This window comes from Sardina pilchardus, chromosome 2, assembly GCF_963854185.1.
Source record: "Sardina pilchardus chromosome 2, fSarPil1.1, whole genome shotgun sequence".
Lineage (NCBI taxonomy): Eukaryota > Metazoa > Chordata > Actinopteri > Clupeiformes > Clupeidae > Sardina > Sardina pilchardus.
Genome location: NC_084995.1, coordinates 39,117,528 through 39,134,608, shown reverse-complemented (window position 1 = coordinate 39,134,608; position 17,081 = coordinate 39,117,528). Strand labels below are relative to the sequence as shown.

Below are 17,081 nucleotides of genomic sequence, written 5' to 3'. Positions count from 1 at the left end.
CATTTCTTATGCTTAATCATATCCTATATTTTTTCGATGTGTTGAATTTCATCCGGACGAAGGCGATACTAAAATGAACGGTTGGTGTAGGCTAGTTAGGCCTGGCTGAGAGAAACAAACAACAACAACAAAAAAAACCTAACAGTGAATGCGTAATTATGGGCTATTATGCTATATTATAATGGTCAGACATTAGGCCTATATTACAAATCTATATGGCATAGGCTATATGTGTTTACACTTTCCATGGCTTTCACGAATCATTTTCCTGATAAAATGGAATCCCAGCTAACAATTTCTGGTTAGGAGAACGTTTTTAGAACGTTTTTTTCCTGGTTAGGAAAACGTTGCCTGAAAGTTGCGAAAGTTGCCACAAGGTTCCCCAGGAAAGTTTTCTTGACGAAAATACTACGTTTTTTTCTGGTTGTTTATTTTGGTTAGCAGAACGTTCTCCTACCCTTTAGGGAACTTTACTATATTTGGTTGCATTAACGTTCCCCTAACCTCCCAGCAACAAAGTGTAAAGGGGGAAAAAATATGTAGAATTATCATGACATCGAGGCATGGCTCCGCTGTACACTTGTCGACTGCGGCGACATATCTGCAAACTGGGAGAGAGAACGTCTCTGAGGACTAAGGCAATGACATCATAGGTTACTACACACATGAAAATCACTTACCATGAGATGCTTGCTGAACTACGACGAATACGGCTTGTTACTTTTAAGAAGTGTCAGCTAAGTATTTAAATGCGGTTAGGTCTAATACTTTCTTGTCTACGGTGTCTTTTCCTATAATAAACGATTAGTCAGATCAAAACATAAGCAGAGCAGGCGCTAGCCTAACGTACTGTTTCAACATTCAAAACAGGCTGTTTTTATTGCATCGTATGCCATTAAAAGTCCTCGGTTCAGAATTATGATGGATTTTGGTTTATTTTGTTTTAAATTGGGACTGGGAATTGTGGGATAGGCTGAGTGAACAGCACAGTAACATAGGCTATAACTTGGACTACGTGTTAATATAAAACAATTCTCCCCCGGGAACATTGTGCTGTTTAAGATGCAGTCTCAACGTTTGAGAAAGAATTCATTGGAGTCCTCATCATCATATTTTCATAACAAATAAAGCTTTAAAAACATGAATGCATTTCAGGTGCCACTCTAATCGATTATGGATTAATCCAAAACTATTCGTCAGATTAGTTAGCATGAAATCGTTGTGTGCCTGCCTGGGACTATGGCTAGCTAGCTCTTCCACCCGGTTTACCCTGTACAGTGTTTTTTAAAAGGCTGTTGGACTTAATGGAACAAGTGCATGGAGAACGATGTGAAGAATGTGATCGATACCATACAGCCAGCCTACGTGAGTAACTTTATCTCTGTGTTATCCAAATGTCTTAAAGTTAGCGAGGTTGAGTCTGCTAAAACACCAACACCCCAGTACGGACCCGAGATGGAAGTTTCTCAACCTAGCTTCTCGCGCTGGCCCCTTTAGCTGGGCTGGCTTTGGTCGGCCGAATATCAATCCAACAGGGGAAGAATAGAATACGGCTATATGTCGATTTTGCAACAAATTATTCCGACTTTGCAGTGTGGCTGCTGGCCGTGTTCAATTGGAAACTCATAGAAACTCTGGGGCGATTTTCATCAATCAACCTCACGCACATAACCAGAGAATACCGATATGGTTATACAAATAAGATACCTAAAAACAACTAAGTAGCAACTTTGTGTGAAAAGAGAAATGCAACCAGAATATAACGTTTTTTTCTTTAGTTGTAATAACGTTCGGGAAACTTTGATAACCTGGAGCTAACGTTCTCTCCAGGGTATTAGAAGGTTACTGATAAATTAACCACAGGAGAACCAGCGGCTAACGTTATTTGCTTGCTGGGATTCAACCAGAATATAACGTTTTTTTCTTTAGTTGTAAAAACGTTAGGGGAACGTTATTTGTTTTGACAACCTGGAGATAACGTTCTCTAAACGTTATTAGTAGGTTGCTGAAAAACGAACCATAGGGGAACCAAAAGCTAACGTTAGTGAAAGTTAGCAGAACGTTAATTGTTTGCTGGGATGATTTAGTGGGCATAGACGTTAATTCGCATAACACCATCTAGGCTACCCATTGTCAGATAGGCATGAGTTTAACGATTCCACTTTTCATGATGACAAGTTCCCTAAATTCGATGTACTGTGATGATGAATTTGACCAGTAGAGGGTAGCGTAAGTGCATTGATTGGGCTATGAAGGGTTCAGTCGCCAGAACATTCCTCCACTTTAACACCACCCTACTCTGGTATGGTGTGGCACCACAATCCTAAGAACATTGTAACAAACGCAAGCTCAGCTTGTGGTGACTATGAAAACTATTTGACAAATTGTCAAGAAATGTCGGTTGTGCATCAAAGTAGGCAGCTGTTTTGTGGAAAACAATGAAATGCCTCCGCAATTGCATAGGTCAATTAGTTCCTGTTTCTCAACAGTTTATAAACATGGGCATGTTCAGAAAAGGGGGTGGCATGCAAAGAACCCTAGGCCTGGCCCAGTCACTGATCAGGAGTAACAAAATGTTGAGCAACATTCAATCAGTGAAACATTTTCCCTAATAAACACTGGCTGGTATAGTGTGTTGTCCAAACTGTTTCCCCATTTACAGAGCATGCAGCAGAGCTGTGCATGAACAGTTCTGTTTTTTTTTTTCAGTGCATGCACAAAATGGGGAGGATCATGAAGAGCAAATAGCAAGAGTCTTGGATATTGCAAACATTGCAAAAAATAACAACTATTTTGCATTTAAAATCTGGTCAATTTGTTTATTTTGCTCCACGATGATCCAGAAATGGGATGGCAACCAATTTATCTAATCTAACTGAATCGCTGTTGAATATTCCAGAATCAATATTCCCTTTAGTGGTGTTTGTTCTGGCACAGATTTATAGTGGGAGACCTCCGTAACAAGTGTTCTTGAGCAGGCCCAGTGGGGGGTGGCATAGGCCTAAAATTGTTCCCCATTAGTGTGATTTTTCTCAGGAAAAGGGACCTAATGTCTATCAGGGCATCAGCAAGTATAATATTTACATTTACATTTAGTCATTTGACTGACGCTTTTATCCAAACAACGACTTCTATCGATCAAAGTACAATATGCCACACATGACATATAATATCTTGACGTTGGCTAAGTTATTCCTTTTTGACATTATGTCACTCTTGAAGCATGTGAATCCCTCTGTCCCGAAGAAAATGTTTATTCTGACAATACAGCCCCTGGAGATCCCTGATGTCCCCTCTGTTGCTGAACTCAACAGCAGGCTCTTATATTGAGCTAGGAACGAACCACATATCAGTGGAGCCTATTCTGGGCTGAATGTCTCTCTTGGCTGTTTTTTCACCAGACTATAGGCCTAATAAATAGCATAACAATAGCCTACGCTCTGTTTCTGGTGGAAAGAGCAAATGGGAAAAGGGGGAACAGAAAGTGAGGAGTTATATGTGCATGTCTAAAGACTTCTGTTCAGTTTACACAGCCTAATTAATTCATTCTTATGGTCTGTAGGCCTACAGGCTATTTATGTTTATTGTTTGTTTCCATTATTGATAGGCTTAGCCTATTTGATATTGCATTGGTATTACTGTCATTATAGGCTACTATTTTGCTTAATAGAGAAGCTTACCAACAAAACTCTTACTGTGATTTTTGACTATGTAATATTCTTGCGCTTGCTAAATACAATAACCATAACCATAGGCTAAGCTTGCATGTTGTGTACATCTGACTGTGTTTATTTCTATGTGACTGAGCCATCTTGGCTCTAGGCTAATAGGCTGTGCGGTCTACAAAACTCCCCCATCACCTCTTCTTTTGATTACTACGGTCTGGCCAACGACGGAGTAGTTCGAACCAGTTTCACTTTCCGACTCTCATCGCATCTACTGCAAGCTAGTACAAGAAGTGTATCCCGGAAAACTATCAATGTGAAACGGTAAGTCGAAAGCGTTATGTGTTTAGGCTACTTTTCCTTTTTCTATTATCGTCTATGAATGCCCGCATGTGGTGTTAAATGTTTATCATCAGGTGTAACATGTCTTTGAATGATAGGCACACAGCTTCCGTATTTTATGTCTTGACTGCTGGAGAATAAAAAGAATCGTTTCATTCAGAAAGTTCATTGTTCTACTATCCAATAAGTTTGTGCAAGGCTTTAGCCACATGCTGGTTGCTGGAAATGATGACCAGTTTTGCTAAAGCCTAGTGATAATGAGTATTAACATCAGTCTATTGAGTTAAGTTAACAGCTGGTGAAAAACATAGCTAATATAATGAGCCTTAGATAGTCTATATTGTATGGTAAAGCTGCCTTTTGGTGGGGATGAATCATTTCTCTAATTGTTTTTAGGCTTCGTTGGAAATTGACTGAAAGAGCATGTAGGCTATTGTGTCATATTGACTCGCTTCCGTGTTACAAACTTCCAAGTTTCAGTCACTGTTTGGAGTTATTTGGTTCCTGCCATTCTAAGTTGGGCGGAGTTTAATCAGAGCAGCTGCAACCTACAGTAGGCCTACGACTTGACTTAATGAAGGAAAGCGAGAAACCTCCCATGCAAAGCCATCGAGATACTGATGGCTTTGCTCCCATGATCTAAAACACACAATCAAGGTTTTAATGTGTGCAAATATACAGTCACATGCTTTCCCATTTGTAGCATCACGGCCATACACATTTTTCACGCTATTTTTTTTAAAGTCGCAACACTTGAAAACTGTGTCAAACCACTACCTAATCGATTGTAATCATTTTATCTTCAGACAGTTTCACATTTCACGTTACCGTTATGTTGTGAGTGAAAGTCTCTTCTTATCAAGATTAACATTAGACCTGTGGAAAAAACTAGACTGAGGGGTATTCCACGAACGGAGGTTTAACAAACACAGAGTTAACGCTGAACTCTAGGTTGATTGACCCTGAGCCGACTAAAACAGAGTTGTCGGTTCCACCGCGCCGGTTATGAATTAGTTTAATCAACACAGGGTTGGTTAACACTGGGTTGTGCGCGTACACGCCAAACCTATAAAGACGTGATGTATGGAGCATGGAAATCCTGATCAAAAGGGCGAAACAGGCTAGCTGCCGCTAGGGGCGTCTAGATTTCTAGGCGAAACGGGCCGCATGTTTCTCAGAACTCGAACGCAGGCTGTAATAAATTAGAAAAAGTTTTAAAAAGTAACACCAAAGCAACTGCCATTCAGAGAAACCCTGGTAGCGGATCGCTGACTGCGTGAATGCATACAAAAGCACGTTCCTAAATATTTGAACTATATGAATCTATTCATATCTCAGTTAAGTTTTCTTAGCATTCCTACATAACCTGTTATTTTATAAAGATGTAGGCTACTCCGATGGGCCCAAGCGATCATCTGATCAAGTAAAGATAAAATATTACGATTCATGGTAGTAATTATATTATTTTTCCACATACATTTCTACATCTCTTTGCGCGGAATGGCTATATTGTGGAGGACGGCGCATGCAACAATTAGGCTACGCAAGCCCGTTCGGACACACTCTTATACTACGTAGGCATTGCAATTTGGACTTCAATATCTCAAATCTGTTTTCAATCGCGGGTTCTGTTGTGTGCCAGGTTAAATGTTGCATGTGGTCCAGGAGCGGGATTAGGGTACAGGGTGATGAGCGTCGGGAGGCATGCCTCGATCCCCAAGGAGCTACCCATCGAATTGCGCTGCGACCAAATACAAACTTTGAGCTATCTTGCACAAGCACATCAATTATATAAGGTCTATGATATGTCCATAATGCAACACAGTCTGTTGAAATGTCAAATTACATCCTGGCATCGTAGACCGAACCAGGCAATTTTGCCTCCACATAAGTAGGCTAATCATGTGCGAAGCATCATATCATCTAATGATAAAATCGACAGCGATTAACAAACTATCTTGAAGATATTGGAAATGGCCAATATGCTGCGTATACCTACCTAAACATTTATACTGTGATAGCCTTTCCTGTTCACATAATCGGCCTCATATATGGCTGGGGCCTTTATAGGCACTTGTGCCATCAATGCACCCAATGACATAATATTGTAACCGAATGGTATCATCGTGATACCCATATGAAAAGTCAACAGCAAGGATAATTTCTGTGCCACTTGGGGACACTTAAAGCATTAGTGACCTGTGAGACGAGTTGGTGTAACTCCATTTTAATGACCCTCGTGAGTTGTTGCCAGGAAAGAGGATGAAGTCGCGCACTAACCGCTCCAGCGCAAGACAGACTTTACGCACTGAACTGTAGCTTTCCCTATGCTCAGCATCTCAAATACTGTACAGAAAACTACACTTCGCAAATAAATGGAGAGCTATGCAAATAGTTTGCAGTGAACTGAGGCAGGTTCACGATTGGGAACGTAGGGCTGGAGAAGGCTATTTAAATATATTAAAGTTTAACGTGAAAAACGATATCGCTTCAGCCAAAATTCATCAAAATGTCTTATCAATCTCTCTCGGTGAATTGCACGAATTATTTGCGCTCCGATGTTAATAGGCCTCTCGGCATGCCATTGCGAACACGAGAAAGCTGCGGAAACGTGGGTTTAAATAGCCTACCCTGAGCAAAACCGGGTTATCTTTCAAACTTAACCTGTGCAAAACCTGCTCCGACCAGGTTAGGTTCAGAGCATATGTTTCTATAGTAACTAACATACCGTGGTCATTTTGGAACGGAAAACCTAGAGTTACCGCAAACCCTGGGTTAATTTACCCGGTTTTGTGATAAAACCGGCTTTGTGGAATACCCCTCTGGTCTTCTCTGTCTGCGATTAAGATTGAGTTTAGTAGACCTATGGTGATAGCCAGACTAAAAAAGAACAGCCTAATCCAGATACAAAATCACAAGATTTAGAAATTAGACTGACAATAATAAACAAAACTTTTATCGTTTAAATTGAAATAGCGCAAAGGTATTCCCTAAAGCTGGTTTAGATTGGCAAAAATCATAACAACAACAATCATAACTGGAACGACCAAACTAGACCTTGACCTTTCACCACAAGCAATCCTGACTTTTGACCCCACAACCTAGAGTATCAAATAAGTCAGTGGGTGGAGGCATAATCATTACCCTCCTCAAAGTACTGGTGCTTGTTATTGTTAGCCTACTTGCTCAAAATGATGCCTCTCTGTGGATCATATACAGTATTTTCATAACTGACAAACAGTTTACAGTAATAACCATTCCAAAGAAACATAACAAGAACTTCAGGGTCCAAGGATGTACATGGTCCAGGGAACACTATTGCTTGACCAGTCACACTGTTAAATTATTTTTATAATCATTGGCCTGCACCTACTACGACCGTAGTAGCCTGATGGTGGCAAACATCTTAGTGAAACTCTGCCGTGGAGAACACACTGAATGCCAGGAACCAGATATCTCATTAAGACGTGTGATTAAGTCTCTGTGTTGTATTCTGACCTCAGCGTGTGTTTTTTAAGAGTCTGCGATTATGGCCATGGTGCTGGATATAAATATGAAGTCGTCCGACCTCATCAAGAAAGAGCCGTTGGACTACGGGGGATTTGGGGAGGTCTATCTCTGCTATCACAAAACACTTGGCCAAGTAGTCATGAAAACTGTGTACACTGGTCCACCGCGAAATGAGTGAGTAATACCATTTTTAACAGGGGTATACTGTACCTAACAACACTAGACTGGGACAGACCTTGGCCGGGTTTCCCAAAATTGTTAAGAAGCTCTTAAGTGCTAAGAACTTCTTAGGAGCGTTGTAAGAATGTTCTAAGAACGCTCCTAAGAAGTTCTTAGGACTTAAGAGCTTCTTAACGATTTTGGGAAACCTGGCCCTTGCTTGCTTTTTCATTGTGCCCAATAATCAGCATTGAACAGATTCAGAATGTCTTCCTGATTCAGAATGTCTTACCAAGCTGTTACCCTGAACTTTAGCTGTGTCAGTCTCAGCAATACTTTTATAATTAAAAAAAATTAAAGTGCATTGCGAGTATAGTTGTTATTGTCATTGGTCCACCAAACTCATTCTCATTTCTCCTCCTGCTCCAGAGGTCATCGGCAGTCTCTGTTGGATGAAGGCAGTCTGATGAAGAGACTGAATCACGAGCGGGTGGTGAAGTTGCTGGGCGTGATCCTGGAGGATGGGGACTACTCGCTGGTCATGGAGCTCATCCCCAAGGGCAACCTGCTGAACATGCTGGAGGAGGTGAGCTTGTACTGAGCTCTTGCTGAATGTGGAGCTACACTCACATATTTAGATGTCACACATTACATTAGGTTGGGTAGGGTAGAAGAATTCTTATGATCTTTCAGGAGATGTGTTATATTGTGATTATGTGGTCTTTTGGGCCCCTACCGTCGACTTCTAGGCAGTTCTGTCTGGAAGGTGCAAGGGTTAGGGATTGGGGTTAGGTTTAGTGTTAAGGTTAAGATTAGGTGCCTTGAAGTCGACGGTGCAAACGCTGCCTTGAAGTCGACGATGTGGGCACAAAAGATCATTATATGATCATCAAGCTATTGTGTTTTGTGGAGAATGACAATTGTGTCACCTTTACTGTCAGCAAATTTTCTATCTTGACTGGTGGATTGAATTTATTTTAAATGTGTCTTTGTGGATACTCTCTACCAAAGGTGTCTGTTCCACTGTCCATCAAAGGAAGAATCATTGCAGAGATACTTGAAGGCATGGTGTACCTAACAAAGAACCGTGTTATTCATAAAGATTTGAAGCCAGAGAACATATTGGTGGATGATGGCTTCCATATCAAGGTAGGTGTGTGCGCGTGCGTGTGCGTGCGTGTGTGTGAGTCTGGCTATCATCATACTAACCTCAATCTTTTAAGATTGAACATTAGTATGGGGAGTCTGCGCTTTATTTCTACTGCACGAGAGGCATGCTCTCTTGGAGGAGGGGCGGGACGGTCGAGCTCTATAAGCATCGTTCAAATCATGACTCCGTATGCTTGGATAATTCTTCAACCAATCAGACCAACGATCCGGTGCATCTTTTGGATAAGCTCGTTTGTGATTGGAGCCAAAGGTTCTGGCAGGGAACAGAGGAGATAGATGTGCAGGTTTCCAGCCTGAGCTGCTGGGCGAGATCGAAATTTGCAGGCAGGTCAGGCAGTGTTCACCCAGTCTAGTGTATGATTTTTTAGTAAATGTTTGACTGTTTTTTCCTACCTATTTGTTGTGATTTTGCAATAAATCATATGCTATTTTTTAAATGCTTTCTTTTGATACTGTGTATAACGAGTCAATGTGCAGTTCGGAGTTCAGCATTTACGTGTGGTAATCAGATTGCAGACCTGGGTTTAGCCACTTGCCAGATGTGGAGCAAGCTGACCAAGGAGGAGTCTCGCAGGAAGAGCCAATCGGGTCGCGGCGGCGGTGCACGTGGGGCAGGTACCCTTTACTACATGGCCCCGGAGCACCTGGAGAGCATACACACCCGCTCCTCCGAGAAGTCGGACATCTACAGCTTCGCCATCGTCGTCTGGGTAATCCTGACCAACAGGGAACCATATGAGAGTAAGAACTCATTGACATCTTTGTGTTATACAATGCCTTGTTTGTGAAAAGCACATGTCCAGTTTTGGTAGTAGTTGACATTATGATCTCAGGTATGCGAGTTGTATTCAGGACAATGTGTGGCTAATAACACCTGTATGCACACGTATTACAAAATACCTGTACCATGTATGAGGGGACATTCACACACCAAGAACCATTATTATGATGAAAATGGCAAAAAACAAATATTGTTGTAGATAAAAATGAATGTCAATTTCCACACTTAAACAGTAACTATAACTACACGAAGAAGACACAAAAAAGATCACTTTCAGAGTGATTTTGAGAATGATATAAAGCTGACAGCCAATTAGAATCCATCCAAGCCATCACCTTCTTCAACACAGGGAGAGACTTCTCTTTTCGTTGGTCAGTGTGGACACCTCTATCATTATAATTGTAGTTAATCATTGTAGTTATGGTTTCTGGTGTGAACGGCCCTTCAGTGATACTGTAGGTGATAGGTGTGTGTCTCTTCTGCCCTATCAGCCTGTTGTTCATCGACAAGACTGATTGATTGGCTGCTGATGCTGATAGATCTAGATCATAGATATAATGCTTATGCTGTTGGTACAAAACAAGTAAAACAATCAATAAAACCCACAAAATGTTTCCTTTAACGATTTAGAGAAGTGTCCTCTGACAGAAGCATCCAGTCCCTCAGAGCAGTTTAAACTGGAGTTTGTGGCTTTTATCAGATGCTAGGTCTGAAGACCAAATCTGTCAGTGTGTGCGCAAGGGGGATCGGCCAGAAGACGAGAGCATTCCAGAAGACACGCCACAAGAGATCATCTCGCTGATGAAGCAGTGTTGGGACCCGGACCCTGTAAAGCGCCCAACCTTCGAAGGTTAGCATGTGGTCTAAGTATGCAGTGCCACATCAGTACAGTACTCGGCCTCTTCATTCTTGTTGAAATGTTGTACATTTTAGCGCGCACATTTAATGTTTAATACACACACTTAGAACATTATTCATTATGCTGTACCATCCATACGATGAAAACCTCTTTTCGTTATTTTTTGAAGAAAGTGTAATGTTGCCTGCTAATGGCCTCGCTCAGCAGCTGTAGCAGCAAACTCTATTAAGTTCATGTGACTGCAGTTTATCTCATTACCTTCCGCGGACACTTGTGTTCACTGCAGAGGCTTACGAGAGGTTCCTCCCCTTCTACAAAGAGCGCCTACAGAATGACGTGGAGAAGGACATTCAGAAACTCAGGGTAGGCTGTGTGTTTTGTCGATTGTAAGCATACCAAGAGATATTTGTCGTAGTAAGGCTCAGTGTCTCAGAAAATGGCAGTTTCCCTGTACAAATATTTAAAAACATGTATATACATTAGCATTTGCATAGGGTGAAATAGAGAGGAGGATAGAGAGAGGAAAATTCTGGTGTTGCATACAGTATGTGTTTGCGTTTCATAATTTGATTCATTTACGGTTTAGTTCCTTCAACAAACACTTGGCAAGATGGCATGGCATCTTTGTTATTTTTGTATTCACAAGATGGCTTCTTCCCGCTGATGTCACATACTGTGGACAGTTATTTACTGTCTGAATGTGTGACGCATGGCATGGGGTGTCGTGTGTCAGAACCTCAGCATTCCCTGAACTGTAAAATCAACACAATGAACGAGCTATAGCATGGCAAAGAAACTCCATTAAAAAAAACACCTAATGATTCTTTCTGAGTATGGAGCTACATTTTAATTGGTCTTTTTTTATTGATCTTTTCATTTGCATTCAGGGCTTGTATACGGGCCCAAAGGAATTGGTGGAGAAGATGAAATTTCTCAGAATGGAGCAGCCCAACTTCATATCACGTAAGCCCTCTCTTTTAACGATGGGGGAAAAAAGCTTGGTGGTGCATATGTGATCCCTAGTAGTCCACTTTTAATCAGCAGGCCATATATTTCTCAGCCAAGGGAGACAGGCTTGAGACAGGCCTTCATCCCTTAACCCTTGAAACACATTTCTGGGAGGTTCAGATGTGATTCACACATCTTTAATGCATGGCTACTACTAAGACAATTTAAATGAATTGTTATATATATATATAATGAATTGTTATATATATAGCTACAGCTCAACTGCAGTACTCTTTGCATGGACATAATGTCCTCATTCTTGAATTTCCCCTTGGGGATCAATAAAGTATCTATCTATCTATCTATGAGGGAATTTAGCCTGACTGATGCATTCTTGTTGCAGCCGAAAAGCGCTCCATGGCCACTCATGCCACGGACACCCCGGCGTCTCTGCGGAGCTCCGAGATGGCTCCCGTGGAGGCCAGCATCGAGGACCTGCACTTCTGCGCCATGGGCCCTGAGCCGAGCCTACAGGTGGACGCGTCCCCGGTCCTGGAGCACAAGCTGGCCCAGGAGCTCAACTACCACAAGCACGGCAGCTACAGCCAGATCGACCAGCCCGACAGTGGGCACTGCCAGCCAGTATCACAGCAACAGCCGCCGATGACGTCGTACGGCATGCCCGCCGCCGCCGCCTACCCGCCACAACAACTGCCACTGCCCGCCAACGGTCGCTGGCCCTGCCAGGAGTCGTCCACTGTTCATTCGTGGAACAAAGCCGACACCACCCCGCAAAGCCCAGAGGACAATTCCATGGCTCACCCTATTGGAGGGGCGCCGGACCCAAGGTACCGGACCCAGATGTCAGGAGGGAGTGCGTATCCTGATCAGCACCCCCGCTTGGAACGGAATATGTCCTGGCCCAACTACCCTGTGCCAGAGTCAGAGTACATGCCTGGCAGTATGCGAGCTAATGCCGCACGAGGGCCTTCCCAAGAGGGTGGTAAGAGAGACTTTCAAAACTCTATTTTGCACTACAGGTATTACTAAATGCAATACCCCTGAAAGATTAACATCTCCTTTGCAGCAATTTTATCGTGTATGTGTGTGTCCTTTTTTAAACCTGACCAGGCCTTCACATTGTTGGGGGCCGTGCCATCCAAATTGGGCACGGTAACACAATGAGTATCATCTCCCCTGAACCTGCCTCCATTGCGTCTCAGTCTAACGGAGGGTCCCCTGTCATGTACAAAGAGCTCCTGCAGAAGTATCGTAAGTCATTCCCTAACTACAGTTACTCTCCCATCTGACATAATGTGGGGAAGGGCCAAATCACAGCTTGTCTAAGACAGGCTCTCCTCTGGCACACACACTGATTTGAAAGCAAAGGTTCCTAATCCTGGTTCTCGTGCCTGTTATATTCTCTATAGAGTTGAGTCGAAGTACGGTAGTTATCCTGCTCTCAATTAGCTTTCCCAGGCGTATTCAGCTAATTAAGTGTGCTAGAGCATGCCATAGTCGAGTGTAACTTACAAAGTAGAGGTCAACTCTCTAGTGTCCCAAAGTGATTAGCGTCTGGTTGGTTGTCTGCATTTCCAGAAGACCACGCCGTGACCGAGGACCACCTGGACCTGCTACGGGACAACATCGCCGGCAACTGGAAGAAGTGCGCGCGGCGCCTGGGCCTGACCGACGTGGAGGTGGACACCATCGACCACGACTACAACCGCGACGGCCTGAGCGAGAAGGTGCACCAGATGCTGGAGCGCTGGCGCATGAAGGAGGGCAGCGTGGGCTGCACGGTGGGCCGCCTCTACCGGGCGCTCAGCGAGTGCGTCAAGGTGGACCTGCTGCACCGGCTGCTGCTCACCTGCCGAGAGAGCGCGGGCCCCTGAGCTGGGCGAGAAGAAGAAGGAACCGTTACCCAGTTACGCGACTGAAACTTACTGTCAATCGGTGAAGCGTCCACTGGCTTCACAACAAGCGACATCAACTTTATTTGTTCTCGTATAAGAGCCCAAACAAATGAGTACGATGAATGAAGGATGATTGAATGAATGTTTTATATACACACAAGCTCCTACCTGCCCCCCACCCCCACCCCAGTCTCATGGTCCTGCCTGTGTCGTGGCCTCTTCTACCTCTTTGTTTGGGTGACGACGGAATGACAACAGCGCAGAGACGACAGAGAAAACCAAAGTTTGGACCATGTTGGTCCAATTAGTGCTGTCATTTAACTGATGAGGTACCAATGATAAGGATCTGGTTCAGTAGGACTATCAGGTCAAATTGTTTTATTGAAGTCTATCATAAACCGTCAAAAGAATGTCAAGTCTTGTTTAGAACTAGGGCTGTAAGTAACAGTTATTTTGATAGTCTATTCATCTGTAGATAACCAGACCAGTTTGTACCAATTAAATCGCATTATACGGTGATGGACGGATGAGCAATGCAGTCTGGTCATTCACGTCACCTTTTGATCACAAGTTGATTTTGATTACTTTAAAATGGCTGTCTCTATAGAAGTTAGATATGCAGGTTTCCCTATTGCATCTGTTGTACAATGTTTTGACAGTGCAATAACTTTCAAAAACAATCAAAGAACAGAGATTAAGGCATTTGCCGAGAAGAAGGATTTTTTGACTGTTTTTTCTACAGGATTCACATATTCTGTTGCTTTGATTGATAAGGTCTATCCCATTTTCCCCTGTATCTGTTGAAACCCATAATCATATCCCAGTGGTGTGGTACCAGACTCAAATTCTGAATATAATTGAGTCTGGCTGCGTCAAACTACATTTAGTATGTTTTTTTTGTTTGTTTGTTTGTTTGCACAGATTTACAAGAACTTGTGAAAATTGGCATCTTGTAGACATTTAGTACAATAGACTATGTCAGAACCTTTTTTTATTTAATTCTCTGGCCATGTCCTAATGGAAATTGACCTAGAAAACTGTGAAAAAAATGCATATTAGTCTAAAAGATTGATCATGAATTTTCCAGATAGGTATTGAATTGACTACTTTATTGATTTGATCGATCAATTAAATTATATATTTTTGCACATTCATAAACTTAACAGAAGTTAAATCCTATGATCCCCTCTCTCATGTATAGAAACACACAAGCGCTGTATCATTCAATCTCAAATAGAGCCTATAAAACAAAATGAAAAAAAAATGGAAAAAAAAACAGACAAAACAAAAAAACATGGAGAATCATGGTGTCATTGTAATACTGACCTTAGCTATTGTTGGACGTGCATGCCAGTGTTTTGCTGTGTGAGGGCAAACTGTAGCCTCATATTTGTTAAATGTTGTCATACTGTATAGTGTTTTCATGTGTTTTACTTGTCCACTGGAGGAAACTAACAAAAATCTCTTTTTTATATGATGATACTAAACCCAACAGGCTCAAAAATGCTGTGTCGTTGTCATTCATATAGAACGTTTGAAGTATCTGAAGCACACATTTGTCGATATTGGTCCAGACACAGACACACTCACACACACAGAGACTCACAGACGACTCACAGTTCTAGTGACTAATATAGAAAATATCTACCTCAGATTTTCCCCCTTCCCAAGCATTGAACTGTGAAAGGGGTTATGTAACATCACTGACATTAGCACCTCCTTGTGGCAATGTGTCTCAGGATAATGATGGAGAAAAACGCCTGCTCAATACCGTGAACAGCAGCATAATGCTCAGAACCTTCTGGGTTTTGTGGAATATGCAGCAAAGTACAGTAATTTCACAGCTCCTGTCTTCCAGCTAGTTACAGTCCCACAACAAACACAATCAACGCTCAAGCAAAGGATAATCACATAGTCTGTGTATAACAGTCTGTCTGTTCACCGATGCATTTCACTTCACAGTTCTGGAGGAGTGGTTCCCCTTTTCTTTATGTGAAACCAACAGCGAAGTAACGTATGCCTTCTGATATATAGTGAGGAAGTAGAGATTTTGAATTCTAAATAATACATTTAAATACTCTGTGGGAGGTAATCCGGCTAAGTTCAAGGACAGCAGACACCATGTCATCTGAAAATACATTAAAAGAAAACCTCTTCCAAATACAACATACTGTAACAGCAAAAAAAAAAAAAAAACAATTTGCCGAGGGCGGGTATTGGGCCCTACGGTAGTTTGAGAGTGAATGAATGAATGAATACTTTATTATCCACAAATTGTGGAAATTTGTCTTCAGTCCACCATATAAACATACATAACAGATAAGACAATACAATAGCAAAAACAGACACTCCATTTCATGTAAGAGAAGCTCAGCAGTATAATAAATAAGTAAAATCCCTATAATGTGCAAATATACAAAGACGCTGTGATGAGTACAAATCCCCTTTTGTTTATGCTTTTTACTGCATTAGGATCAAAAGATTTCTTGTAAATGTTTTTAGTTGCAGTTGGTTTACTGTGTATACCAACTGTAACAGGTACTGTGGCACAAAAACAGATGCTTTAGTGAGAGAAGGCATGCTGTGGTCATTGGCTCTACTGTAAGTGGGCAGTTCCAGGCTGCAGTAGGCTACTAACTGTTAGAAGATAGGAATATCACTCAACAGTGTCTGCCAGAAGTGCTTTAAAATCATTTGTTGACACAATTGCACATGGTCAGACTTGTTTTGCTCGATGTTCAAGCCACATCAATCCAAAATGACTGTTAACTGCCAGGATATCCAAGATAAATTACTCACATTAACCCACTAGTCATTTCTGGCTCACAACCTTTTACAACACTTCATATAAGACAAAGAGTACCACTCTTACAATTGGGAATTTGAATAATTTAATGATAATTTATACACACACACACGTGTGTATAAAATATCATTATATTATTCAAATTATATGTATATATATATATATATATATACATGTTATATACTGTATACACACACACACATACACTGTATATATGTGTGTGTGTGTGTGTGTGTGTGTGTACAGTATATGTGTGTAATTATTTTCTTTAAGACAATGAGCAGTGATTGTGTTTAGCACGCTAAAATGTTTAGTAAATAATACTGTATGCTACTTCTCCAAAATCCATGCCTCTGTTGATTTTTAAGAAAATGCATTGTCAAAGTTTACGGAACCGAAGGTGTAAAACTCCATTTCTGCTGCTTTCTGCTTCTAAAGCCCAGAGTCTTAATTTGTAACGTTTATGATCAATCTCCTCAGAGGTAGAAGAACATTAGTTGAAAAGAAAACGAGACTCTTGGCCTTACACCCTAAAATCACATGTTTCATGAATCAGAATGCCCCGCAATATGGCATCATTCCACTAAGTCAAAAGCACGTTGTTAACAATGTTATCACTAGCCTAGTAGAAAAATATGCAGATATCTATACAGAATTTAAGGGCCAATATATAACGTCATCAAAAACAAGACATAATCTTACAGTCATTTTACCATTTCAATTGTGATTTATTCACATTAGTACATAACAGGACTGTGGACATATCTTACATATCTCAATGATTCAAAGACAAAGACAACTATTAAGGAAAATATCAACTACTGTACATACAATCGGTCTCTTCTTTTTAAAATGGCTAGTTTACAATTTCCAAAATAAATAATAAATACATACAGTACAATACCTTTCTTTGACAACATACGCT

The 17,081-nt window shown here is 41.5% G+C and overlaps 1 protein-coding gene across 1 annotated transcript; it reads left to right on the top strand.

The window, feature by feature from the left end:
- The first annotated feature begins 692 nt into the window (after positions 1-692).
- Positions 693-15,477, top strand: ripk1l (receptor (TNFRSF)-interacting serine-threonine kinase 1, like). The gene is made up of 11 exons (XM_062530391.1): positions 693-3,989; positions 7,526-7,691; positions 8,106-8,262; positions 8,688-8,825; positions 9,356-9,587; positions 10,328-10,477; positions 10,773-10,849; positions 11,374-11,449; positions 11,838-12,437; positions 12,566-12,706; positions 13,034-15,477. The coding sequence occupies exons 2-11, from the start codon at positions 7,537-7,539 to the stop codon at positions 13,327-13,329; spliced, it is 2,022 nt and encodes a 673-aa protein (XP_062386375.1). The 5' UTR covers positions 693-3,989; positions 7,526-7,536; the 3' UTR covers positions 13,330-15,477.
- The last annotated feature ends 1,604 nt before the right edge of the window (positions 15,478-17,081 follow it).